This window comes from Perca flavescens, chromosome 3 (genome assembly GCF_004354835.1).
Source record: "Perca flavescens isolate YP-PL-M2 chromosome 3, PFLA_1.0, whole genome shotgun sequence".
Taxonomy (NCBI): Eukaryota; Metazoa; Chordata; class Actinopteri; order Perciformes; family Percidae; genus Perca; species Perca flavescens.
The window spans coordinates 29,111,080-29,138,021 of NC_041333.1; the positions used below are offsets into that span (position 1 = coordinate 29,111,080).

Consider the following 26,942-nt stretch of genomic DNA (forward strand, 5'->3'; position numbering starts at 1 on the left):
TGCCAACACACTAGCCCTTCTTTTTTAAATTATGTGTGTTTAGGTTACAAAGAGCAAAAGTGAAAATTAGAAAGCAAAAACAAGGCCAAGAAACTGCTTGACGTGCTACCTTGGCCTCTTCTTTCTGTTACGTAACCCTCCGTTATCTGTAATCATATAAAGCAGTAATAAATGCGTGATAGTTAGGTCATCAGCATCAGCTGCAGATATAATGAGTGCTATCACTGATGACAATGCTGATGGCCTCTGCATCAGACGCTCCTGTGTGTGTGTGTGTGTGTGTGTGTGTGTGTGTGTGTGTGTGTGTGTGTGTGTGTGTGTGTGTGTCTGTGTGAATGAATGAGAGGCAAGAAGATCGTCATACGGTTTCTACTTTATTAAGAATGCACTTTGGCACCCCTTTATTTTCTTCACTTTAGGCTATTATTTTACAAACTAGATATAAAAGGACATAAATAAATGACATAAGTTACATGTACCTAGAGCTCCTTGACAAAAAAAAAAACAAGGCCAAAAAAAAATATGATCATGTAAAAAAAAAAAGTACAAAAAAGATTGAGAGAATGTTAGATCTACATGGCTAGATCATATGGCATCAGAAGGCATACAATGACAAACATTAACTCTTGCGTTTTGTTAATTTTTTTCTTCTTGTTTTTTTTCAAATTGTCCAACATTTAGGTAAAGGAAAAAAAAAATACAGTACATTCTGGTTTCCTTCTCCTTCCCAACATGTCTTGCATATTTCCAAACAGGTCCTTTTTCAACAGATAAAACCCAAACGCATTGCCAGAAAAAAAGGAAAGAGCAGTAGAGCTGTATTAAGGACGGAGGTGTTGTTGTATTATATGAAGCGTCATTTACGAGTTCAAAAACATTCAAATAAGTATAGTTTAAAGACATAAAGGATCAAAAAAAATATTGTCCATTGGGTTAAACCTGTAGCTGTATGATGTGCTCTGGAAAAAATAAAAAATAGTCAACAATTTTCCCTTGTTAAACACCTTTTATCTGATCCTTTGTTGTGTACAGGTGCCTCGTTTTAAACTGCTACCATTTTCCACAGAGGGCGAAGTTTCCGACATTTTCTCCTCATGAAGCTTGGAGAGGTTAAATTCTCGTCTGTGTTCGGTGTGTTTCTATGCGAGGGAGGCTTTTAGTCCGTGTCTCTGTGTGTCCATTTGCAAGCCGCTGTTACTGCCAAGCAGAAATTGTTCCAGAAAGCATTCCAGAAAGCTGTTTAATAAATGCTGTTGCTGAGTTCGCACGACAGGAGCAACACACCTTACATCATTTTTTTGTAGATGACACAAAAGCAAAAAAAAAAGAAACATTTTCATGTCAAAAACAATACATCTCTGTTATCTTCTCTTCCTCCACAGTGGCATGAAAATTACGGATGGTACTTCAAAGACTTCACTCATACGGCTGCACACACACACACACACACACATACACACACATACACGCACATCCGTCCACATACATCATCACATTCGCACGCTCAAATCAAACGTTTGTTACTTTACATGCAAACAGAACAAAAAAAAAGAAACTATAAAAAAACAACAGCAAAACACAAAATGAAACTTTCAAAATAAAAGTACATTATCCGCTGGAGCAGGGCTTCTCGATTATATTACATTCTTCATATTGTCTCTTTTTTTAAGCTGTTTAATCATTCATAGTAATTTCCAGTACATGGCTGGATGGCCACAAGAGCGTGGTGGCTAGTTTTTAAAGTTGACGGTGGACGTCCCCAGACGCTCGGCGATGGATTTGTCATCTCGGTGTCGGGGGACACTCCAAGGAGAGGAGGGGGAAGCAGGAGAAGGAAGACAAAGAGGAAGAATTATGGTCGGGGCGATCAGGACCGGGATCCTGTTTGTGATGGACGGCAGCAGCTGTGGAGAAAGAAAAGGGGGAGGAAAAGAGAGGCTGCATCAGTCATGGTGGTTTTGAATATAAACAATTTCTGCTTGGCATCCAGTCCTGACCGACCCAACAATACTGCTCTCCAGCTCCAGCTCGTTGGAACATTCGACTCGTCTGCTAAACAAAGTCGAATGCCAAAGCCAGAGCATCCTAAGATTGGGGGCGGCCGCCCCACAGGGGGAAAATATGGATTTTGTGGCAACGATGTATTAACTTGTGTGCACCACATGCTGCTGTGTGTACATAATATATGAAACATGTCCTTGACTTATTGGCACACATCTAACGCATACCAACAGACATTTAACTAACTTGTGTATTAGAGGAATTCTCTATGTATAGATTCAACAGCCATTGCAACCGCAGAATGCTTTTTTGTAAAGCCAACTGAAACAAATCCTTTGTAAAGCCTTCAAAACGTATTCATTATTTTTTTTTTTTTTTTTTATTACAGCTATTGTTTCATGTTCAAAGAAAGCCTTGTGCAGCACTTTTTTGTATACATGGATTTTTTGATACATGAAATAAATGCTTTTAAACTGAAACATGTACTGCTTTATACTGCTTTTATACTTTTGTTTATACTTTTTAATACTAAACAAATAGTATAAATAGGATGGACAAACTATCAGAAACATCTCTCAGTATAATTAAATACTATTCAACTGTAGAGCTAAAACTGTTAGTCGAGTAATCAATTAGCTGATCGATATGAAATTAATCTGGAACTATTTTTATAATAGATTAATCCTGTCAGTAATGTTTTAAGCAAAAATACCAAACGTTTGCATGTTTTAGCTTCTTAAAATGAGGAGTTTATGCTTTTCTTTATCATTTATGAAGGGTAATTAATTATCTTTTGGTTTGGAACTGCTGGTCAGATAAAACACGCTATTTGAAAACATCCCCATGGCTCTGCAAAATTATAATTCGGATTTCTCACAGTGTATGGACAAAACAATTAAGCGAGAACATAATTAATAAGGAAAATTATAATAAGGAAAATTGTTAGTTGCAGTACTATTTAACACCATCCCAAATGACATCCTCCAAAATGACCATAAAATTGAATTTGAACCTCTCTAAACAACAAAAATAGAACATTATTTTTGATTGATTTATTGCAGGGCTGTTGTATTAAAGACTGCATTCGTTTTAGCTAGTTTTACAGAACCTAATTAGCTCTGTGTATAAAATAAATCAAATCAATTCCGCCACATAAATTAAACTAAGTGAGTGAGCTCAGTCTTCAACTTGCTTAGTAAGCTAAAGCCATGTTTTATTAACTTTTGTGCATGTGATCATTTGTGTGCATCAATTATGATCTTCTACTCAGAAATTCCAAAAATATCCATCAGGCCATGAATTGACCATGAAGAGAGAACAATATGTGGTATCTGATACATTAAAATCAATCAAAATGAGCGTGACTTCTATCTTAAGACCTTCCTGGTACCATGCCAACATATTGGTGTGTTGGCTTAAGAGAAAGCACCTTCTCTTCTCTCCTGGAAATGTGTTCTGGAGCTCTGGTGGGCCCTGTTTGGCTGATTGGGAGTCAGCCGCTGATTAATTCTTCTCATTACTGTGTCAGCAGCATCAGGGCCGCAGACTGATCACAGACCAGTGGCTATTGATCTGCTCTGGCTGCCTGAGGTGGCGCGACCCACTTGTTAATTAACACAGCTTAAGGAGCTGAGGGGCCAGTGATTAGAGAGAGAGAGGGGGGGTCTAATGAATCTTTTAGGCACTCCGTTGCTAGACATAGTTCATATTGGAAGCATACTGCAATAATAAAGGGAGGTGTAATCCAATTTCTTTGTTTTATTTTAATAGGGCTTTTTGTGCTGAGTCTAAGTAAGGAAAAAAAAAAAACAATTGCTCCTCACCTTGATGACGATTTGAGTAATCCTCCGTGTATTTTCTTGTTTGTTTTCTTGGCAGCGATGATGATGCTGATGATTCTGATTCATTCTGCATCCATATTGCCTCTGTTGCATTCTTTTGTCTGAAATAAATCTTGCCGATGCTTTCCTTCATTCTCGCGTCCAATTTTGAAAGCCAATTCAACTGGTCCAAACAGCTGTCCATCAAAAGTGGTGAGGAAGAGTTGGTGGGACCTGGCAGAAGTGGGAGGCTGGGGCTTTAAATCAGATCTGGAGATGAATGAAGGAATCCAAATTGTGTGTTTATCTGAGATGTAGGGGGGGCATTTTTGGGAAGACAGGGGAGTGGAAAGGCTTGTCTGGAAGATCAAAGACATTCTCAACAACGTCCTGAGGGCAACAAAATACAGCGTTCTGGGAGAAAAACAAGGCCAGAACAGAGCAAAAAAAAAAACACAGAAAGCTCCGTAAAATAAGCCCTCCCCTGCACTGCCATCTCCCCTCGGAATCCAACCCTCAACCTCTCAGAGATTCACTGTTTATATATGACGGTCAGGATCCTCCATTTTGTTTGCGAGATATCAAACAGATCCAGCTGAGAGAGAACAATGGCGGCCGGGGCAGCCTGCGAGTCCCACAGAAACAATTCATGTACAATAAACACAGTCACAGGAAATCAAAAAAATCTGCTCGGTGGATTATTCCAGAAAAAACTTCCAGAAACAACACTCTGCCAAAGAGGAGGAAGAAAGGTATGATTCCCCTCTCCCTTGCTTTTCCATCCAGACCATTAAAGGCACTCCAGATTGGCCTTTCGGAAGCACTTTTCCAGCCGTCCCTCCATCTATACATAAATGCTGCAGAAAGAAGTGTCCCATTCTCCAAACAACAAAAAAGGGCAAGGAAAAGGTCTGATTTAAAAAGAAAAAAAGTGCCATTTTTCACCACTTTTTTTTTTCTTCATCAACAGTTTCTTTTCGTTTAAATCCAATTTTAAAGTGCATGGATGAGGTAAACTATTACTTCATAGTTTATTTGTCTCTTTTTTTTATATTTCATCTTTTTTGTTATTTATTTATTTTTTCATAAGAAACGAAGTCGCTTTGCTTCCTTTTCCTTTTTCTTTGTTTAAACCTCTCAGACGGGAACCATTCTGCCTTGCATCTGTTGCATTTGGGACAGCATTCCCTGGACGCTGGTCAGGATCTTGTTCTGGTGTGCTGCCGAGGTGATGCCTATGCGAGCCATGTCCCTGCAAAGGATGGGGAAAAGAACCGTTTAGGACCTGGGGCAACAATAACAAACACACGTAGGCCTGATCCACATGATGAATTTTACAGCCTTCCAGTGGAAACTGGCCTGGCAGTTTGACTGCTGTATGAGGAATTTAACTTGCCAACTCAGCAATCCTAGTTCTGTAATCTTAAAAGCTGAAAAATGAAAATATTACACACAAGTGACAGAGACTGAGAAACATTTAACACATATAGACTTTGCAATCTATGTCACAGATTGATTCTGCTCTAAACTCACAAAGAAATGTAATACTAGTTTGACATTTTGGGGAATACATTTAATATTTTTCTTACTAAGAGTTAGATGACAACATTGATACCACTCTCATTTATGTACTCTAAATATGAAGCTACAGCTAGCTGGCTAACAGCTTAGTTTGGCAAAAGAGTTGAAGCAGAGTATAGCTAGCTACATGCCCAAACTATACAGCAAAAAAACACTGCTTGTCATTCTTAAAATGCTTTGTCAAATTTTAGAGATGTTGCTAGGCAGATAATGTATTATTGTATGGAGCCAGGGCTAGCTGTTGCTTCTGTTTACAGTTGGCAGCAGCTTTATATTTAGCGTACAGACATGACAGTGGTATCGATCAGCAAGAAAGTTAAGTATTAAGTGTGTTTCCCAAAATTATTCCTTTGATAAATTTAACTTTGTTTCAAGAGTGAATTACATTTGTAATGTACTTCAAAATCTGACAGAAAATAAGCTCTTCGTAAAAGTCTTAAAGATTTATTTCTTTAGTTCACAATTATTTCTTGAAAAAAGCCAGTTATTTGCCAAGTACTAAGCACAGCTAGTTTTAAATAAGTAGGGCAGAGTCATGTTCTTGCAATTTCTTCTTCACTGCTGGAATAACTTTGACTAATAACTATTGAGTCTTATTTTTCATCTCATTCTTCTTCAATAACTGAACAATTCAGGCCATCATTTGTGACATATGACTTAAAACTGTAGATACATTCATTAATTTTATCATATAGAGAATTAGAGCCTAATTAATTCTTTTACTGACACTTCTAAAAGTGAAGGAAATGTCCCACTCTATTTACAGCACTCACTTGCTATATGAACAGTTTGTTTATGTGTGTGACTAGCTTGCACCTTCTTCTCTTTCCTTTTTTTCTGTTTACTTCTTCCCTTCCTCTCTCACAGTCCTCCATACTCACTCTTGTGTCATGTGGACCACCGCCTCTGGAGTGGTGTAGCCGGCGGCGGTGAAGTTGTCGCTGTATCTCTCCATGCCAATGGCCTGCAGCCAGTCCTCCACTGTGCCCACGGCCGTCGACACCTCGGGGCTCCCTGGCTCCAGCAGGGTGGTGTTAGGCCTAGTGGGTGGAGAAGAGAAAAGTAGAGAATTAACTTCATGAACTTAAGTTTCTAAGGATCTACAGACGTTTAGTTCTGTTTTTACAGTCAGTGTTCGATGCTTCTGTACTTTGGTCCAGCACGTAAGCTGTATCCCAAAACCATGATATATGCAACTGTCTGTGCAAATAGACAAAGAAAGTTACATTCTGTGTAAGTGCTTTTGACTCGAAAGGTAATGATCACATGATACACAGTCTGGAACACCATTGATTTACGACAGCAGAAACGCCAAAATTACAGGAAGAGTTTCCTCGTTCCTGACTATGATGCTGTACTGTAGTTTTAGAAGCGTGTGACGCATACACCTTGCGTGATGACAGATAGCTACCCACGAGTTGTAAAATGCACCATGCTCTCTAGCTATTCTTCCTCGATGGACTCAGCAGCTCTATCGGGTCCCTATTTTGTGGGTCTTACTGGAAACCGAGCCAAGCCAAACACGGTTCCTCCTGGTTGTGACTGACACAGTTAGTTAATATTTATTTTACAGAAAACACACAACTTGGGCACACCTTTGTGAATGTTACCACACGGTGGAGTTCCTCCTCACGTTCAGATATTCATTGGCAGAGTTACCGCCCACTTTTTTCACTTCTTACTTTCTCTTTTTTTCCTATCTTTCCTTTCTGTTGAGCATTGCAGCAGAGGTGTCGGCCATGAAACATTTACATGGGGCCGGTGAGTTTGAGTCGGAGGCAGTCTCGTCCTGCTCTGGTAACTCTCTCACTCTCACACACACTCTATCTGTCTTTATCGTTCTCTCTTCTTTAAGAAGGATGTTGAGTTGAAGTGTGAGAACAGGATGTCGGACTCTTTAATTCGTCATCTCTATGCAGTAGGTGGAAAAGTTTATGCAAAAGGATCCATTTTCACACACACACACACACACACACACACACACACACACACACACACACACACACTCTACTTTCCCCTTCCCTCTTGTTACTCTAAAAGCTGCATTTATAGGATTCAGTTCTGTTAATTACTCTACAAGGACTCTAGCTCTCACTGTGTCTCGTTAGGTGTGTGTGTGTGTGTGTGTGTGTGTGTGTGTGTGTGTGTGTGTGTGTGCGGATTGCTTGCATGCGCTCACACACTCGTTAAACTCAAACAGACTCCCGCTGGCCTGCGTCGAGTCTGTAAACACACGTAGGTCATTCTTAACACATTTAGCCGCTCAAGAGTAATGGTGTCGGAGCTGTAGGGTCATGTTTGTTTTTAACTCAGCGTTACATCGTAATCCCCCCCCCCCCCGTTAGAGTACCTACATTCCTGAGTGTACAGCACCATTAAAGCTAGTTTGCAGAGAAATCCATTACGGAGGGTGTTTGTGCTGAAAAGTGCCACACGTTGCTGGTAGATAATGTTTAATGGGGAATGTAAATACCAGTGAGAGAATAGGAGTGTGTGAGTGTGTGATTGTGTTGGTGTGATAAGTAGACCATTGCGTACGTAATGCATTGTGCAGTAAACAAGCTGCATATGTGTGTTTATGCACATTAGCTTCATAACACAACGTATTCGCTGGTTGCCTCTGTTTAGCTTATTTTTTAATTCTACAACTTTTCTATACTTCTATGCAGCTAATTTTTGGTTTGAAAGTATTAATTTTTAGCTCAGTTTGCAGTAGTTCAGTCAGGCTAAAATCACACTAATTAATGCAAAAAATGTGTGAGATAAACTTATATAATAATAACTATATTCCTAAATAATGTAGCCCCTCTATAAAAGTATGTGACAATTTATTAAATTTCAAAAGTTTGTCAGATTTACAACATAACTGTAGTAATATCTTGTAGTATAGCCATGAGGTTAACCGTTTTATAGGGGCTATTTATTTCGGCATGGCTAGATGGCAAGAGGTACTGTAAGTGAGAAAATATGTTTCTGTGATTTGTGTGAACTGACCCTTTAACACCACATCTATTTAGCATCTGTCTGTGGCCTGCCCTCTCACCTGACAGCGGCCTCTCCCCCAGTCCTCTTCAGAGTATTTGGGTTGCGGATCAGCTTGTCCAGCATGTTGACGATCTGTCCGAACTTTGGCCGGTCGGCCCTCTCTCGCTGCCAGCAGTCCAGCATGAGCTGATGGAGCGCCACAGGGCAGTCCATGGGTGGGGGCAGCCGATAGCCCTCATCAATAGCCTTGATCACCTAGACAGTAGATCAGTGCTGCTGTAAGTCACTTTGTTTCTGAGTTTGTTTGTGTGGAGAGTTAAAAAAATGTAACTGCAGGCAGTTTGATTACAGCTAGGCTATGTCTTTTTTTCCGTCTAACTTTATACCTATTTTTAGTCACCTGACTAGGCACCTACGCAAGACATTTGCTTATGCATAATTTCAATTCTATATCATCGTTAGTGCCACTAGAATTGTGAATTCAATGTGTAATGAGAAAATGGTATATACTGATGTTTTTATCACCCCTGCAGGGAATTTGATTACATAATCAAGTTAAAATGATGAAGTATCTTTTAAAAATGTTTGACAGTACACATGCAACTGGGAATTATTTGCTCAAGCTCCAATATCCCAAACGTATTCAAGCTGTTTATTATTTATGTTTGCCTGCAGGTAAATTACATTTCTCTAAACTTACGTCTTGGTTACTCATGTCCCAGTATGGTCGCTCGCCATATGACATCACCTCCCACATGACGATGCCGTAGCTCCACACGTCGCTGGCCGAGGTGAACTTCCTGTACGCGATGGCCTCCGGGGCCGTCCAGCGGATGGGGATCTTCCCTCCCTGTAATAATTGAAAGATGGGTTGATAAATGAAAGCTGAAAAGCCGACAAGCAAGGTGACACGCACACAGACCACTGAGTAACTGGACACATGTTCACCTACACACACACACACACACACACACACACACACACACACACACACACACACACACACTCACCCGGGTGGTGTACGCAGCCTCGGGGTCGTCCTCCAGCACTCGGGACATGCCAAAGTCAGACACCTTGCACACCAAGTTGCTGTTGACCAGGATGTTGCGAGCTGCCAGGTCGCGGTGAACGTAGCTCATGTCTGACAGGTACTTCATGCCCGATGCAATTCCACGCAGGATGCCGACCAGCTGAATCACTGTGAAACGACCGTCGTTCTTCTGTAGAAAAAAAAGCTAAATGTTTATACACTGTGTATCATATAATTTTACTGCCAGCTTAAATGTTTTGGAATGCATTCAACATGTAACTGCAAAAATTATACTTATTTCAATTTTATTCCACTGGCAATAAGAATGTTTTTCTGTTAAATCAAGGTGACCAATACTGTTCAGTTATGCATGAGTGAATTCTGTCTCAGTTTTAATAAATGGTTAAACACCTAATATGACACTACAATGTAGCTGTAATGAAATATGGGGACATTTGTTAACTTATATTACAGCTTAGATTGTTTTGTAACGTACATGTTTAAGTGCTTATTTATGTATTTTTCAATAGTTACAGCTCCCCTTATATGCATTTATTCAAAAGTAAAAATCCTTAACATTCATAGGCTGTATATAAAATGTAGTAAATAGTATCTTATACACATTATAATGTAGCTGTAAGCAAATGTAGTTATGGTTGTTGGCAGAAATATTACTATACAAACGTCCCTATATATTTCTCAACAACCTTAACTCCATTTGCTTACAACTACCATTGTGAAACAGGTTTTCAAGTGCTGCATATTCCTTTTTTAAACACTATGTGTATAATAACTGGATAAAGTAGCTAAGCATCATCTAAAACCCAAAGTGTAGTGAACTGGAATCACAGAGGTGAAACCTGCGCCAACTTCCTTGTCGAAAAAACACTAAGTTGATCAAGGAGAGGATACAGATTAGGGCGAATGTTTGTGAACAAACGCTTGTAATTTCGGGGGGATGACATTACAGCGATTAGATTGGATCAGCATGCTACAGTCGTATCGCACGCTCACACACATGACAGAAACGCATGACTGACCCTCAGGAATGCATCCAGCGATCCGTTTTCCATGTACTCTGTGATAATCATCACTGGCTTACCTAGATAGAGAGAGAGAGAGAGAGAGAGAGAGAGAGAGAGAGATGAATGAGAGGCAGATGATTATAGAGGTAAACGATGCACATCACAGCCCAACACAGTAGGGGGTTTCTCGGGGGAATGTGTCTGTGTGTGTGTGTGTGTGTGTGTGTGTGTGTGTGTGTGTGTGTGTTAGGCCATCCATCTCTGTCCCGTAGTGATTTAATTAGCTCAGTGTTACGGTTGCCCTGACATCCCCGTTCTTTCCCTCCACATGCAGAAGCATCTCCACTGAAACACACCACTACACACACACACACACACACACACACATATACACACACCATCTTGTGTTTATGCAAATATGAACCGACGTTGGACTCCTTATAATAAGTCTCATCACAGTCACCCAGAATCCCTCTGACTCGCTATTTATGTCACTCACTGTCCCTTTGCCCTCTTTCTCCTCTGCCAACTTTTAGCGCATCTGTCACTCTCCTGCTAGCTCCTCTCTATTGCTTTCTGTTTTTCCTCTCCCCCCCCCCCCCCCCCCCTCTGGCCTTTTTCACCTCATCCCTCTGTCTTCCCCTCTCTGTCTCTCTTGGGGGAGCGCCTGTGTCTTTATCTGAGCCGGGGCAGGCGGTGGGGACGGGGTACAATCCCTCTGTGGGTCTCTGTCTGTCTTTGTCTCTTATTGATGAGGGGGGATAGCGGTCATGAGGAGGAGAGAGAAAGAGATAGGGGGAAAAAAAGGAAAGGAAGAGAGGGTGGCTTGTTTTTATCCCAAAATGGCAGCAAGCTGGTGCCTAACCAGCCATGCCAACAACACATGCTGAAAAGTGCTGCCAGAAATTCCTCCTAGAACAGCGCTGCTCTTTGCGTTCCCTTTCAAGTGGCACAGTTAAGGTGGACTAAAAAGCGTATTGTGTTAAAGAGAAGTGCTGACTTAAACCTAATGCCTAGAAGGGAGGTTGTGTTGAAACTCTCGTGCACTCCAGCAGAATGCCTAAAGCAGCAGAAAGCCAGCCGAGCGGTGGCAGCTGAGGTCTTGAAGGTGAAGTTCCTCTACTCCACAGCAGGCCTCTCGCCATGCCAAGAGGCTGTCAGTCACCGCCTTACCCGCGGCGTGATTGGCACTCCATTAATTATGGGGCGCTCCGGCGATGTCCCAAAAAGAGGAAGTAGAGTTAAAGTTGGGGGAAAGCGGGGGCCCTCTTTGTCAGCCATCTTTGTTCCCTTTGTTGCTCGCCTCTGCCCCGGGGCCGCCGATGATTGACAGCTCCCCAATCAAGTCTGAGGAGCGTCTGACCTGCGACCTTAAACTTTCGCCTTCCCAGCCCCGCCCTCTTCCTCCCTTCCCATTTGCATGCTAATTCCTTGTTTACTGAATACGCCCTGCTGCCTTTGGCAATGAACTCTGGGCAAGGGCCCCACCAGTGGGCCGATTATCACCTGCCAACAAAACAGGCAATGGGGAAAAACGCAACAGGGGGACAATATTGGGGGAACGTTGAGCAAACGCTCTCTGGAGGCCCTGGCGTTTGCAGCTAACAAAGATCTGTCTTTTAAATGCAGGTCTTTTTTTTTTTAATTAGCACGCTCTTACTTTATGTAAATCAGCTGTTAAACATATCACGTCTCATTTCAAGCTCCAACAGAGGTTGGATTTTAATTACACACTAGCATGATAGAAACATTAAGTCTATACAGGCTTCAAGATGCTGGACTACAGCCAGCAGTCCTTGGTGAGAGATTTTTGCAGATTTATGTATTTTAGTGCCTATTTGGAGTTCCTCCATAATTAATAAGGCTTAATTGGCTCTGTTGGACATGCCAGCAAACTGAGGCCAGATTGAGAATTCCTTTTAACTTGATTGTAATGGAGAGGGGAGTGCAATTCAAATAATGGATTTTTAATAGATTCCACTGACACACTCAAGTGTAAAGGACTAATTTGCCCAAACCTTGTGTCAAGCTCTCAAAAGTAAGAGTGGATGAAGGTAGAGTGGTAGTTTTCGTGTTGATCTTCTTGCTTTGGCTCACCATCCTTCCTGTCACTGCTGCGTAGCTCATCTGTTTCTCCTTCATTTCTCTCCCTCTGTCTCGCTCCGTCTCTTTCTTTTTCAGCCTCCGGTTCAGTAGTTCTACCACCCTCTGCTTTCTCTCTCTGTCGTTGCCACTGTTGTTCACTGTCTTTCCTTTACTTCATCAGCTCCTAACCACATTCCTGTCTTTTTCTCTCTGCATCTCTATTTGTACCTTCACTGTCTGCTACTTGTCTCAGATTTCTTTTCCTTCCTCCTGTCCATCTGTCCGCCTTTTTTATGTCTTTTTCACTCCGTCTCTTTGAGGTCTGAGAGGTCATCCCCCCGTAGTGAGAGGTGTGATAGGTGATACGCAATTCTGCCTGTGTTGCTGTTCACTTTCAGCTCTGGCAGTGTATGTGTGTGTGTGTGTGTGTGTGTGTGTGTGTGTGTGTGTGTGTGTGTGTGTGTGTGTGTGTGTGTGTGTGTGTGTGTGTGTGTGTGTGTGTACAGTGTGTACAGTGTGTACAACAGTGGAAGAGACGGTGTTATCTAGCACAGATAGGGCCAGGCTGCTGTGTCACGACACATTAAGGCACTTCATCCATCTAACCCGAGCTGAGGCTGGCCATCAGCTATGGTAACACTCACGCTCAGACACGTGCAATCAAGGGTGCACAGATGCCGACATGTGCTGACAAGAACACACACACACACACACACACACACACACACACACCTCTAGCCTAACAAAAAGCAATGGGGGAAGGTGTAAAAGGTAGGGAGAAACAGAGAGAGTGCCAAGGGCAGAGGGAGGGAGATTTGGCTGGTGTGTTGTGGCCATGCAGCAGCAGATAGAGAAGGGATAGGGTATCACTCCCTAACCCCAAACACATTTACAGCTGACACCATGATTAATGAGCTTGGTGCAGCGCTACAGGGCCTGTTCCTGGACCCATTACACCCCCTCCCAACTGCCCAGCTACCTCTGGCTCCACCTCCCCCTCCCCACCAATGCTGAACCCCTTCAATCTGGACAAAGCCCACCTGGGGATACCCACGGATGGGATGTTCGGACAACACGTATATGTGTGAATACAGATCTCGTAGAACATATGCAACATTAATGCTTGTATGTCTTTGGATATGCCAGCATTAACACAACGCCACCCAAACACACACCTTTGGCTAGTCAAGATTGGTTTGTCCCTACACTCACCCTTTTCCAAAGTCACCCAAAACCGCAGACGTAGTTTGTAATGATTTATTGTTACATTATTTTTTTTTAAGGGAGAACAGGGACAGCAAAAATGAGTGTCCTTCCTGTGTTATTATAAAAGTCATTGTGTGCATAAATATATGAGCTGAGTATTATTGCAATTTCCTGTAGTAATTTAATTTCTCCAAAAAAGATTAAGCTTACTCGAAAAGCGATAGAATGATGCACCAAATTATGTTCTTCCCATCATTTCGAAATGGAACAATTCTCATGCTACACGCATCTGTACGTAAAAAGTAAACAAAATCACATGATTGACATACATTTGGTGACCACGCCCTCAAGGTGAATGATGTTGGGGTGGTCAAACTGGCCCATGATGCTGGCCTCAGACAGGAAGTCCCTCCTTTGCTTGTCGGTGTAGCCGGCCTTTAGCGTCTTGATGGCCACGCAGATCTCCCTCTTGCCTGGCATCTTCAGGCGGCCGCTGCAGACCTCGCCGAACTCCCCTGAAAACACACGCTCGGGTTAAAAATGTGGAAAGGATGATACACAAGCACTCCAATACTACAGTGCGAGGACTATAAATCACATTGGGAAGGGAGTGGGTGATGGTGCGTGCCTATGTGTGTGTTTTTGTGTGTGTGCAGGTTAGAAGGGGTCCACTTTAAACATTGATCAGGGTCTCTAATCCCTTACTCCCCTCCATCCCATCACCCACTGGAGCAGAGAGAGAGAGAGAGGGGAAATGGGTATTGATTCTTTATCTTTATTATTTTGTCATTGGTTGACTTTTCTCTGGCCACAGGAATAGAACAGACAACATATTTAGCCTCCTCTGAGTTATTATTTTTTTACTCATTGAACTCTCTAGAGGCAGACCAAATTATATTGTCTGAGAAAACAATGTTTTCTTTATTCACAAGGAGTGCATAAGTTAGCATACACAGAGAAACATGAATCACTGAGAAAGATATGCTGGCTGCAGAATATTTGCATGAAACGAATACCAAATATACTATTATACCATTAGGTGGATGCTTTTATCCAAAGTGGGTTACAATATTACCGTTAGTGCAAAGGCTGTCCATAACAATGCGTTTATAAAAATTAATGAAAAATGGCAGAATGTACTGAAGTTGCTGGTTTGAAAGCAAAACTCCTCACCAATGCCAATAACTTTTTCAATCTTGATACAGGAGGCGTCAATCTCTTTGGCGAACTCGCGGACGGCTTGGTTTGGGTCCTCATAGGTAAAGGGGTCAACGTAGATCCTCACTCCTGAGGAAAGAAGTTTGCAAAGAAAAATAAAGAAGGGAGTGAAAAATGAAGGTTAATTCATTCTGGCAAGTACACTCCATCTGTTCTTTATTTCCATCATGCTGCAGGCTATACACCGCCTTCCTCTGTGGAACCTCCTCCTCCTTTCTTCTCTCCATACCTCGCTTCACACTCTGACTCCCTTGCTTTTCATGTCACTATGGCTGACTCCAATGAAGATGGAGCTCATTAACTTGAAATGTTTGTTGGACGCAAAAAAAAACAATGCTGATGACTTGGTAATGAGGAGTTTGGAGCATGTTAGGATGCAAGTACATTATTTCAAAAATAGTTTGTTTTTCCCCCCATTTTATGGGCTTCATTTGCGGTTTAGAGTGCATCCACATGAAAACACCTGACAGCGCTAATGTTATATTTTAATTATAGAGTGTGTAGGTGGAGTGTTAACTCTTATTTACCTTGATGTAAGTGCTTCTCTTCGTCAGAGTCCTGCTTGGCCTTGCTGTACTTACTCCTTCTGGGGGCAAAAACAGCAGGACGGTCAGTCACAGTGACAGCAAAAGTTTCAAACGTCAGAGAAAATGTGTCACAATAAAAAGCAGCAAAAATAATACTAAATAATAATAATGGAACACAAGTGTCAATTCGGTAAACACTTAAACCAAGACTCCAAACCCACTTACCCCCCTAACCCACACATAGAGTAAATTAAGTGGCAATACAATCCCTGATTGCTGATCAGACATTGATATTCTTGTTATTCATTAAAGGGAGCTCATTAGACAGAAAGGCAGAAACTGCTTTTGAATGCTAGCCTAAAGTGAGTTTTAGAGTTAGTTTGTTTCAGTTAATAATTGCTTTTATTTATGAGGATGTTGGATGAAAATACTTTGATACGATTTTATCTCTGTCTGTTAAATATGAAGCTACAACCAGGGGGAGGAGGGTTAGCTTAGCTTAGCATAAAGACTGGAAGCAGGGAGAAACGGCTAGCCTGGCTCTGTCCTCCTACAAGCACCTCTGATGCTCACTAATTAACAAGGTATATTTGATCTGTTGAGCACCAAAATGTAAAAAGCGTAGTTAAGCATTTTGCCCAAAGTGTCAAACTATTCCCGTAAGATCAAATATACTGTAAATAATGAATGTATTCATTTAAATTAGCTCCTCATTTACCATAATTTCTCTAAAAACAGTCAGCAGTATTCATTTTGCCATGTTTTTAGGAATAAAAAAAATAAATCCAGCTATGAGTGATATATGAACAAACCCCTCAGTACAAACCTTTAGAATAAAATAAATATATGTATTGTAAAATTCCATACATTTTTATTGGAAACTCCATTTTACATACACAATATCTAATCGAATCCTTAGCATCCTATACCTTGTATAATATACATAAAACATGCAAATGGGGAAAGTACCGTAAATGTTTTCTTTCCACTAGTCTAAAAGAAGGCATGTTATGGATACAAAAAAAAAATATTCTGTCTTTCTGCCTGCCGTGTCTGGCTTTAAGTATATTTTGCTAGTAATATTTCAGACTAACAGAATAATTCAAATTTTACTTGTAATCGACTATTTTCACATTGTGCTATTACTACTTTAAGTCAAAAGTATCCTGCTGCACTGACGGTTTCTGAAGGGCATTGGGCATATAGCAGCAAATCAATCCGAGAGAAGATGCACTTAAATCCCTCTGAATCCCTCAGGCAGCCTGACACCTGTGCTTATATTGATGTGTTGGGTCAGTGGTGGAAATGACCAGATGTGCGGGACATTGTTCTCCTCTATGGTTGTGTAATGATGGTAAACGGCTACGTGATTACAGTCCCTCCCCACAATCACAGGATGGCCGCAGCAGCACAATGACAGTGGCCGTTACATTGCATATAAAAAAGGCTGAGACAACCACCTGCTTGGCTGGGGAGAGAAGCAATCACATGGAAAGAGAGGACACACACACACACACACACACACACACAATCAACAGCCCCCTTCACTCCCCATTATTCTCAACACCAATACACACATGCAAACAATGATTTGCTTTCCATATAAAGAGGCACACTCACACAAAAAAGGATCAACGAATGCCCATAAAAAGGTACTTACACACACGCGCAGGAATCAACACACAAACAATTAACACTCCCCTTCCCACAGTGCTACCACACACCTGAAAACAATACTTTTTCCACATAAGGATGTGCATACACATACACCCCCAACACATCCACACACACACACAGATAGGGGGAGTGTGGTTAACACCCTGAGGTGAGGCAGCCCCATCTGCATGTAATCCCATCTGTGTGACGGTGCTTTGTCCTGCTCACTGGTTAACACCCTGAGATTGGGTCACTGCAAATCCACCTGATGCCTCTCTGTCTCACTCTCTCTGTATTCTATCTCCTACTTTTCATTGCCCGCTTATCTCATTGTCCACCCTCCTATCCCTCTCCCTCTATTCATTTCTTCTCTCTCTCTCTCTCTCTGTCTCTCTCTGTCTCTCTCTCTCTCTCTCTCTCTCGTTCTCTTTGCAGCCATCAGCAAGGCACAGCGGGAGAAAATAACTGGTGGCCGGGATTACAGCCGCTAGCTGAGAGATAGAGGGATGGAGGGAAGGGAGGAGTGGGGATGGATGCAGAGGACAGGGAGCGAGGGGTCGCTGATTACATCTTTTCAGCTGTCGGAGCTGTCAATCACGTCTCCAGTGTGGCGAGTCATCACTCATCTCATCTGTCTGGCTTAATGTGTGTGTGTGTGTGTGTGTGTGTGTGTGTGTGTGTGTGTGTGTGTGTGTGTGTGTGTGTGTGTGTGTGTGTGTGTGTGTGTGTGTGTTTGCGAGTGTGTTTTCAAGTGACATAAATCTCCTGACAGCTATGCTTTTCCCCAGCGCTAAAGAAAGACATCCCTCATCTGGGAGGAAAGAAGGACAGACAGAAAGCAGAAGGGACAGCGGGATGAAGCTCACCTTCGGCTGATGACGAAAGCACTGATGAGGATGATGAGGAGGACCACGCTGCCCACCACTGACACAAGTAACACTGTGGAGTTGGCCCCATCGCCGATAATGGGAGCTGGAACTGAGGAAAAATAGAAGAAAGATGGGGGAAAGAAAAGGAGAGGAGCAGAGGGAGGGAAATTAAAGAGAAAGGGAGGGCGGTTGGACAGAGACAAAGAGCAAAGTCAATATCACTGCGCACGATGGAGTCGCCGCACATGAAAGAGGCTGTGTACATTCTGTGTTTGTCAAAGTCATTGACCCCCCCCCTCACACTTCATGCCTGTGTCTCTCTTCCTTCCTTCCATTGAGACAATGCCGCCCCATTAGCATGTGTGCTTGACCATGTCATTATCATGCGCTGCTGTCTCTATCTGCATTACAAACGGGACACCTGGGCTAACAGTGGAACTCTGTAACCCTCTAGTCTACGCCATCATTTCCCATTAAAAGTTAATATCATATAGAATAATATTTACTAGAGGAAATCAGATATGTTAAAAAAAAAGTTTAGTAAGCTTAGGTTTGTTTGATGACATGTTATTATTGAACTTGTCTAGGCTCTTCAGTCAAAATAATTCAAACTCTTTGGCTGCACTGCACGAGTCTGTAATAATAGTCTTAAATAGTCTTCTTAAATAATAGTAATTTAAGAAGCTAATTTTAAATTTTCCGATCAGAGTCCACTTGCTGCTACTGTTGTTATCTTAGGGTTTTATAAAGCGTTAGTGTCTGGTGGAAACACAGAACACCAAAATAAATGATAGCATTCATGGCTACTAACAGTAAGCAAAAAGTCCCTTTCAGCAGTTCCAACTACAAATACCAGAAATGGTATCATTCTTCAAAAACCCATAGAAGTTGAACCAGTAGCTGGCACATTCACTGAGACTCATTGAAACTTGAATAATGTAACCTACTCAAGTTGCCAGTCAGGTGCTGGAGCACAATATCATTTATCTTTTATAGACGTCAGCTATTTTGATTAATGACTACAATGAAAGAGACAAACTCGTAAAAGATGCTATCATTACAGGATTTCGCAGAGCTGGCATCGAGCCTCTCTGGATCTGCAGTGCACTGATGTCATCATGGCAGGCTGAACAGGAGTGGCGTGGCTGAACTCACCCGAGTTGGTCATGAACTCAAACGGGCCGCTGAATTCCCCATAGCCGGCCGCGGTGCGAGCGCGCACATGGAACACATAGGAGGTGAGGGGGGTGAGACCTTTGATGTCCGTGTTCCTCGACGAGGTTTTTATGATTCTGTAGCTTCTTTCATTTTGGTCCTGAGGATGACAGATGGTGAGACAGAGACAGAAACAAAGAGAGAACAATCAGATGCGGTGTGATGTTCTTACAGTCTTTTGAAACGCATTGCTATTTTTTTGGAAATTCTTTCATCAGCAGAAACTACATCTCCCATAGGACCCTCACCTTCTCATAGTACTTGACCTCATACTCCAGGATGACCCCGTTGGCTCTATCTGGTGGCTGCCAGGCCAGTGAGATGGTGTGTCTTGTGATATCCTTCGCCTGGATGGAAGTCACTGGAGAAGGAGCTAGTGAGATGATCAAAGAAAGACAGAAAAAGCTATTTTAGCCCATTGCTTTTTCCCAGTCCTCCATGTTATTTCAGCCTTTGAGACACCATGTCTGTTTTGTGTTGCTCTCCTAAATCCCCCACTCTTTGCTCCTGCTGGGAAAGTCAAACATTGGGCCAGGCCACAAGGCAATCACTTCCATTTGTCTTTGAATTTGGCTTCCATTCAAAGTCGGAGGCGTTACAGAGCTGTATGGCCACAAAGCTGAATTGCCAACGCTAGAGTGTATGGCAACACTCTACTTTTGAACTAATGGTTGGCATCAATAAAAGTGATCCAATTTCCTCTCGGCTGACGCTAGCGTCTCAGCCACTTTTCCTACAAGCTGGCAAAATAATGTCTAACTTCATTTTCTGCAGATACTCAGGTCACCCTGGGAAACCTTGTGCTGCTACAAAGTACGCCTCAGAAAGCTCGAAATGAACTTAACGCCTTTGCTTTTTTTGTCTTCAAGAGTGCAAATCAATTGGTTTTCATTAAAGCTCCAGTGAGCGGTCTTATCTCAAGCCCTTTCTGCTGCGGCTGATAATGAGGCCATATTTCAAGCAGCCGCGCTATCTGCGTTCAGACGCCTTTAACATGTGAAGGTTAAAGCACAGATAATGGCTTACACTCGTCTCCTCCCTCCAGTGTGTCACTGCTGCACAAATCAAACCTATCTTCAGGGAGTGTGACAACGCTAAAATTGGGTCATACACACTCTTGACGCTACAAAGAATAATCCATAGGCGTAGGAGAGATAGTGTTGTAAACAGCGAAAGACTCATTCACAGATTGAGTTTTGACCAGAGAAGAGCATATATGGTCGGGCAGGTGGAGTTATAGACTAAGGAACAACAGGTTACACGGATGAACACACAACTCAGGTATGAAAAGAGCTCAGACACACACACACACACACACACACACACACACACACACACACACACACACACACACACACACACACACACACACACACACACACACACACACACACACACACACACATCTCCAGCACTTCCTGTGGGAGATTAAACCCCCTCTCCCTTCCCTAACAACTACTACCCTCAACAACCAAAGAACCTCAGTCATCTATTCTCCACAGAGCCAGAACAAAGCACCACAAAAAACAAAAAAATACATTTCCACTGATGTCCAGGTAGCGCTTCATTGTGGATTCTGCACTTACAAGTTCACAAGGAGTGAATCTTTGACCTCTGGTCCTCAGTGATATTGTAACCTTACTCGTTCCAGACCATCTGTCTTTTAAAAAATTACAGTGGAATGATTAATGAGGGGTTCACGGTCCACCGATTATGATTGCATTATCTATGACATTATATGCATTCTCATCACTTTGACCAGGGCCTCCAGGGAGCCAAACCTTTAAGCTAACGCTAACAAAACCCTGCTTTTAGCTGGGGATTGAGTTCAAACAGGCCTGGAATTCAAGCACTAGTCTCGGATTGAATTTCAGCAGGGTGAAGAAGCAGTTGGGGGAGAGGGGGGTTGTGACTGGTAGGGGTTGAGATGGAGAGGGATGGGATTGCAGACATCTCTTGGTAAATAGATTAACCGAAGGTTGTGTAATCCTGTTGGCCTAATGTGTTGCGTCTCCGTTAAACAATTAGATGGCGGCCATTTGTATCCCTCCGATCAATCTTACCCAGCAGCGAGAGCCAATTTGAAGGCCCTCCTGGGGCTGACCGGGGACGCATTGACTCAGAAAGAAAACCACTAGGAGGTCACAGGCCTTTGTGCCCTCGAGGTAATCCACACATCCATCTTTCCTCCAAAGATGACAGATATGGCGATTTAATCGTGTTCGCCTCCTGTTGTTGCATTTTTATTTTTCCCCCGACTAATATGAGGATAAAGATGAGTGATTTTCTGAGTGGTCCCTTCTGAGATTCCCGAAGCAAGAGGCAAGCCAGACACACGATGGGTGATCCATCAAGGCCAAGTTTTCTTTTCTTTTTTTAAGATAAATTATTACGAAGAATGCCTAAAAAGCAATGTTATGTAAAATATTGTCAAACCATGCATGCACCAAGTGTACAGAGCTGATGCAAGACTAAACCTGACATGTCTATCTCGAATAAAGACAAGACTAACCTGAAACTGTGACTTGGGCAGACCATGCTAGGCAAGCTGGCACCTCTGTTGATGAATTTAAATATGTGGGACAGATCTGTAATTTCTTACTGCCTCCTGAACGCGTGGGCAAAAAAAACGCTGGTGGAATAATAAGTGTTAGACGCAATGAATATTCAGATCTCATTTCTGAATTGTGCGCTCCAAAAAAACTCTTTCATAGCCTGCAACACTTGTACACACACACACACACACACACACACAGTACACACACACACACACACACACACACACACACACACACACACACACACACACACACACACACACACACACACACACACACACACACACACACACACACACACACACACACAGCAACATAAAGGACCTCATTACACAAACAGAAAGATAGAAATTCACATAGAAAAATACCTAGTACCATTATCTCACACAGACAGCAAAAAACTCTATCATGTCACCCAGTGACGGACTGGCCATCTGGAATTTGGGCAAATGCCAGAAAGGCCGCAGCCCTATGGACCGCTATGGGCCACTACTGATAATATGTCTTTGGTTAATTTTGATAAGTTATTTTATGCATGCAGCCACAGATATTCAAGATTGCGAGGTGTGTGGAAAGAGTAACTCGGAAGGCAGAGTTACTAATTTCCAAGTTAGGTTATTGACAAAAATAGGGCCGGTGTGTTGCAAATGCCAGGGCCGTCACTGATGTCACCTATGCATACATTATAACGAGTAAAAACCTGGCAGAGGCACATAGAGTTCTGGGTTTGGTTTGGTCCCTCGGGACAAAAGTGGAGGTTGTGCGTCAAGTTTTTTTGCAGACATTTGTGGGATTTTGTCTCTGCATGGGACACAGTATTATTAAAAGAGACAGGGGCCGGGGTGCACATGTGGTTGCCAGACTGGATCCTGGTTGCCAGATTGGAGTTGTCGTTTTTGCCGCCGCTGGGGAAAAATAGCTGAGGAGGGAGCCGTTTTTCAGGGTGTCGAGAAAACGGCTCCTGCGTACAAGATCCTTTCCCCCGCCTATAAAGCCTGCTTCCATCTCCCCAAACACATTTCCACATGTACGTCTGTCCGATTTGCCAGAGAGATGGAAACTCACACACATGTGCGCTGACAGACGTGCCCACACACACACTCTCTCATGCACTAATTCACTTTTAGTCACCTAAGCCTGCCAAGTATTTTGTATCGAGACATAAACACCTCTCTTTCTGACTCTCTCTTTCCCTCTTTCTCACACATACACACACGAACAAAGTGCTTGATCCCGTGAAAGGGGGGAAAAAACATCAATTTACAGCCAGGGGTCAGTTCAAAGCCTGGACATCCCCCCTCTCTCCCCTCCCTTTCCTCATGCAGTCCGGGCGAAAGGGTTACACCCCGGCTGATTTACGACAGTGGAATTGTTCATGGCGAGACACGGAATCTGACCTCTTCGTACACACACACAAATGTATGCCTGGTCACAGATGCATGCACATGCAATCAGCAACACTCATGTCTTAATTTTTGTCTCCAGGCATATTTCTCATTTTCCTCACACGCAAAAATACATAAGCGCTCCTCCCTTCCAACTTGCCTACCTCACTTCTTCCTCTCTAGCCGAAATCTGAACTTTTATGGAAAGGCGGTGGCAGGGGTGTCTTTTCCACAGCGCTTATAAATCCTAATAAAGCTATCATAATAAATGTGTAATCCACGGTGTCTGGATGAGGGGAGGCGATACAGAGAGAGGGACAGCCACAGATGACTGGCTGGATTACCAGCGGATGAAACCAGAGCTTCCAAAACCCCTACTGAGCATTAGCAGGAAGAAATCCAATCAGTCTGGAGCTATTCTCTTTAACACGCACACACATGCACACATACACAAATTAAAAGAGACACACACACCCGGAGACACATAGGACATTGTTTGAGAGGCAAATGTAGATCATCTGCATCCATAAGCGTACAAACATTCTGTATAACACATTTTCTCACTTTCAGCCAAGCATGCAGTCAGTTCTGCACATGTGCAAACTCACACACACAAACACACACCATAATAGAGCTTCCAGCTGCAGTCTTCATACAACTAATCCTGGGGAACAGTTGTGAAACACGCACCAGTGACGAGCCAAAGGCAATATCATCTATATCTTACAACTTGAAGTCAGCAGATTACCCTGGAGCAATCTCAGGGGGACGTAGCTGTGTGTTACTATGTCTTTGTTTGAATCCATGTGTGAGAGTGTGCACTTTGGAGTTTTAGCGCAACTCTGCTCCAGTATGACCATACTGACATGCTATCACGAGCCCTCGGCCTGGACTCCAGGGTGTGCTCCATTACAGCTCCCACACATGCCTGTCTGGCAGGACTCGCAGCTCTCCCACAGGCAGCACATCCATTCATCTCCATCTTCCTGACCCCAGCTGATAAATCAAGCCACTGTGTCCTTAGATTGCCAGTCACAGCCCCATTCAAGATATTCACTTTTCCAAGGAATGGAAATTAGTGATAAAAAAACGACACAAAAAGGCACTTAGCTTGCCACCCAAGAGCAGAGCAGTAAAGAAGACGAAGGTAATGATCGGCTATAAGTGGAGGAGAACAGGGAGGGATGAAGAGAAAGGGCCAGGGTCATAAAATCCATTTGCACAACAACCGGTTACAAAATGGCTAAATGGCAAAACAACGGGAGGCTTTGAACGCACCCCCAGGCTAGAGGGCTCTTCTCTAGCTCTGAAGGAGAGGCTGTATTCATGGGTGTGTTCTACTAGAATACACACACACACACACACACACACACACAATCCAACAACATTTGTAATGAAGCCTCCACAGATCAATACAACTTATCTAATTCATTAGCTTGAGAGCTAAAAATAGCACATTGCCCCTATCTTCAGCTTAGGCTTTTCATGCCTAATTATGCAAAACTCAAGTGAAATATTGCAGAATATCATTTCCCACTGCAGAGAATCCATCATCCTCCTCGGCAATCATCCAGCCTTAACCCAAATTATTAACAGCTTTAATAAACATGTTTTGACACGCAGATTGCCCCCAAAAAAGTACTTCAAGCGCTCAGTCTAACAAACCTGTGCTCTGTATCAAATATAAACCCCCAAACTACAAAGCTTCTCTGACTGCATACACTTACACTTTCCATTGCATGCTCACACAGACAAGTCAAGTTACTGACTTGGCAAGCAAATCCATGTCTGGGTTTCTTTCACTTACAAGAGTTGACTAGTCTCATTAGCAACAGGTAACCATAATTACTATGGTTACATATAGTGTTAAATACATTGTGCACTAATGTAGAACTATTGACTAAAAATGGTGATGTGATGTGGTGTCCTGAAACACCTACAGTATTTTCTGTGGACTATTTTTCTATGGTAACTTTCCCAATAACTTTCATTGTATCTAATTGTAGCCTAATTGTTGGCCTGGTATGAAGATCCCAGCAAATAAATAGTCCATAAATCTTGCATATGTTCAATAGGGTTAAAAATATATATTGGTATGTCAATGTATCGGGCCAATCAGTGTTGCCCACTTTCAGTAAGATCGACATAGCACTTATTTATCGTTGAATTAATCAATGCTTTACTGGTCACTTATGCAAAGCTTTTAACACTTTCAGTAGCTATTGAATTCTTGCAAAAAAAACATTAGCTACCTAAAGCTACACCTCAGGGCAAAGCTGTCCAAATCAGTATTGTTCCTGATGGCTACACACATCCACTTTTTCCCAGTCTTTTCAGACCCACTCACTCAAACCATCATTAGTCATCTTACCAGCCTGGTTGGTGGTGACGGTCACGGACACAGCCTGTTCCGGCCCAGGGCTCTGAGGCGATACCCCGTTCACCGCCCACACCTCAAAGGTGTAGTTGGTGTGGGCCTGCAGCTCGTTGATGGACACCTTGGTTCCCTTCAGGCTCAGCTGCTGGGGGCTGAAGTGAATGCCGTTGCCGCAGGGCTGACAGCGCCGGCCGTCGGGGCCGCAGCGCTTACACACCACGTTGTATGTCAAGTCCTGGCGTCCTCCTGAGCTGAGGGGCGGGCTCCACTCCAGGTTTACCGAGGTTTCGTTCACATTGGAGATGAGGTGGGCGGGTGCCGACGGAGGGCCTGTGGAGGAGAGTTGATGTTATTACCAGTAGTGGCAAGAGGCCAAAGCAGGTCCAGAGTTGCACTAATATTTATTATGGTAGTAGAAAGAGACACATTATGTATGTGATCACAAGAAACAATACAAAGAAAAAAATGTGAACAAACTGGTGATAGTAATTTTAACAATAAACTGATTCCTTTCCCACATACATAAGAATGATGTAGATGTACATGTATAATTGACTGAGTTGTTCCTTTATTGAGAGCTGAGTCTTCTTGAATTCCCTTTTAATGTCCTGTCCATTACAGCGAGGGAGGATCCAATTTCACCTCAGTTAATTCAGCATGTTAACTGAAATCCAATAGGCCGCCAGCTTTCTTTCCCATTCATATGTCGAATCAGCTGGAGGTGGCAGAGCGCCCGAGCCTGCTGCTAACAGTGGGGCTTCATGGCACCCACTCAATAACTTTCGACAAAGTTTGCTTTGGACCCTGTTATTAAGTTCCTGCTTTGATGTACCACTGTGGTTTTATATAAGGAGCAGCTCTACAGATATGTGACACAAACTCCCCTGCTCCCCATCAGTTTCAATTAACATGTCAGTACTATTGTAATTAATGTGTTTTTCTGCATTGCTTTCAAACATAAGCGACGGTAATTGACTTAACTCTCCCCTTTTCTCTCTCTCTCTCTCTCTCTCTCTCTCCCTGTCTCTGTTTTCCCTGTCTCGCCCGCTCTCTCTCTGACTAATGAAGCGCACGCGAGCGGGCTGGGGGGATCGATGCAGGGTGAAATATGAAAGCTAGTCAGCCCACAGACAAATCATTTCACAACGGAAATTAATTATCAGTGTTATTTTTGGCGGAGCCGAGTGGCAATGAGTGATTTCACAGAGACACAGAGAGCAGCGGAGGGGACAGTGTGTGGGAGTGTGTGCACACCGTCACCCTAAGGAGGAATAAGTACGCTTTGTTGCCACATTATTGGAGACATGAAGTACAATTTTACCTGTGATGCACAAATCTACTCATGCTGTATGTGTATAAACTGTATGCCAGCATTAGTCTGGCAGATAGTGGTAAATGTTTAGG

General features: G+C 42.8%; 1 protein-coding gene across 3 annotated transcripts in view; it reads right to left on the bottom strand.

Annotated features, from left to right (window-relative positions):
• Positions 1–353: 353 nt before the first annotated feature.
• epha4l (eph receptor A4, like) overlaps positions 354–26,942 on the bottom strand; it is a 55,100-nt gene continuing 28,511 nt past the window's right edge. The window contains exons 5-18 of one of the 3 annotated variants that reach the window (XM_028572989.1): positions 25,533–25,868; positions 19,467–19,591; positions 19,159–19,318; positions 18,001–18,106; positions 15,479–15,537; positions 14,907–15,020; positions 14,063–14,248; positions 10,458–10,519; positions 9,398–9,607; positions 9,088–9,237; positions 8,446–8,642; positions 6,284–6,442; positions 3,825–5,073; positions 354–1,904 (exon numbers count right to left, since the gene is read on the bottom strand). In XM_028572989.1, coding sequence (XP_028428790.1) covers positions 4,959–5,073; positions 6,284–6,442; positions 8,446–8,642; positions 9,088–9,237; positions 9,398–9,607; positions 10,458–10,519; positions 14,063–14,248; positions 14,907–15,020; positions 15,479–15,537; positions 18,001–18,106; positions 19,159–19,318; positions 19,467–19,591; positions 25,533–25,868 — 1,979 coding nt within the window. In that variant the 3' untranslated portion in view covers positions 354–1,904; positions 3,825–4,958. Of the gene's footprint in view, positions 1,905–3,824; positions 5,074–6,283; positions 6,443–8,445; positions 8,643–9,087; positions 9,238–9,397; positions 9,608–10,457; positions 10,520–14,062; positions 14,249–14,906; positions 15,021–15,478; positions 15,538–18,000; positions 18,113–19,158; positions 19,319–19,466; positions 19,592–25,532; positions 25,869–26,942 lie in introns of all 3 variants that reach the window. The other 2 variants (XM_028572988.1, XM_028572987.1) reach the window with 2 other exon arrangements.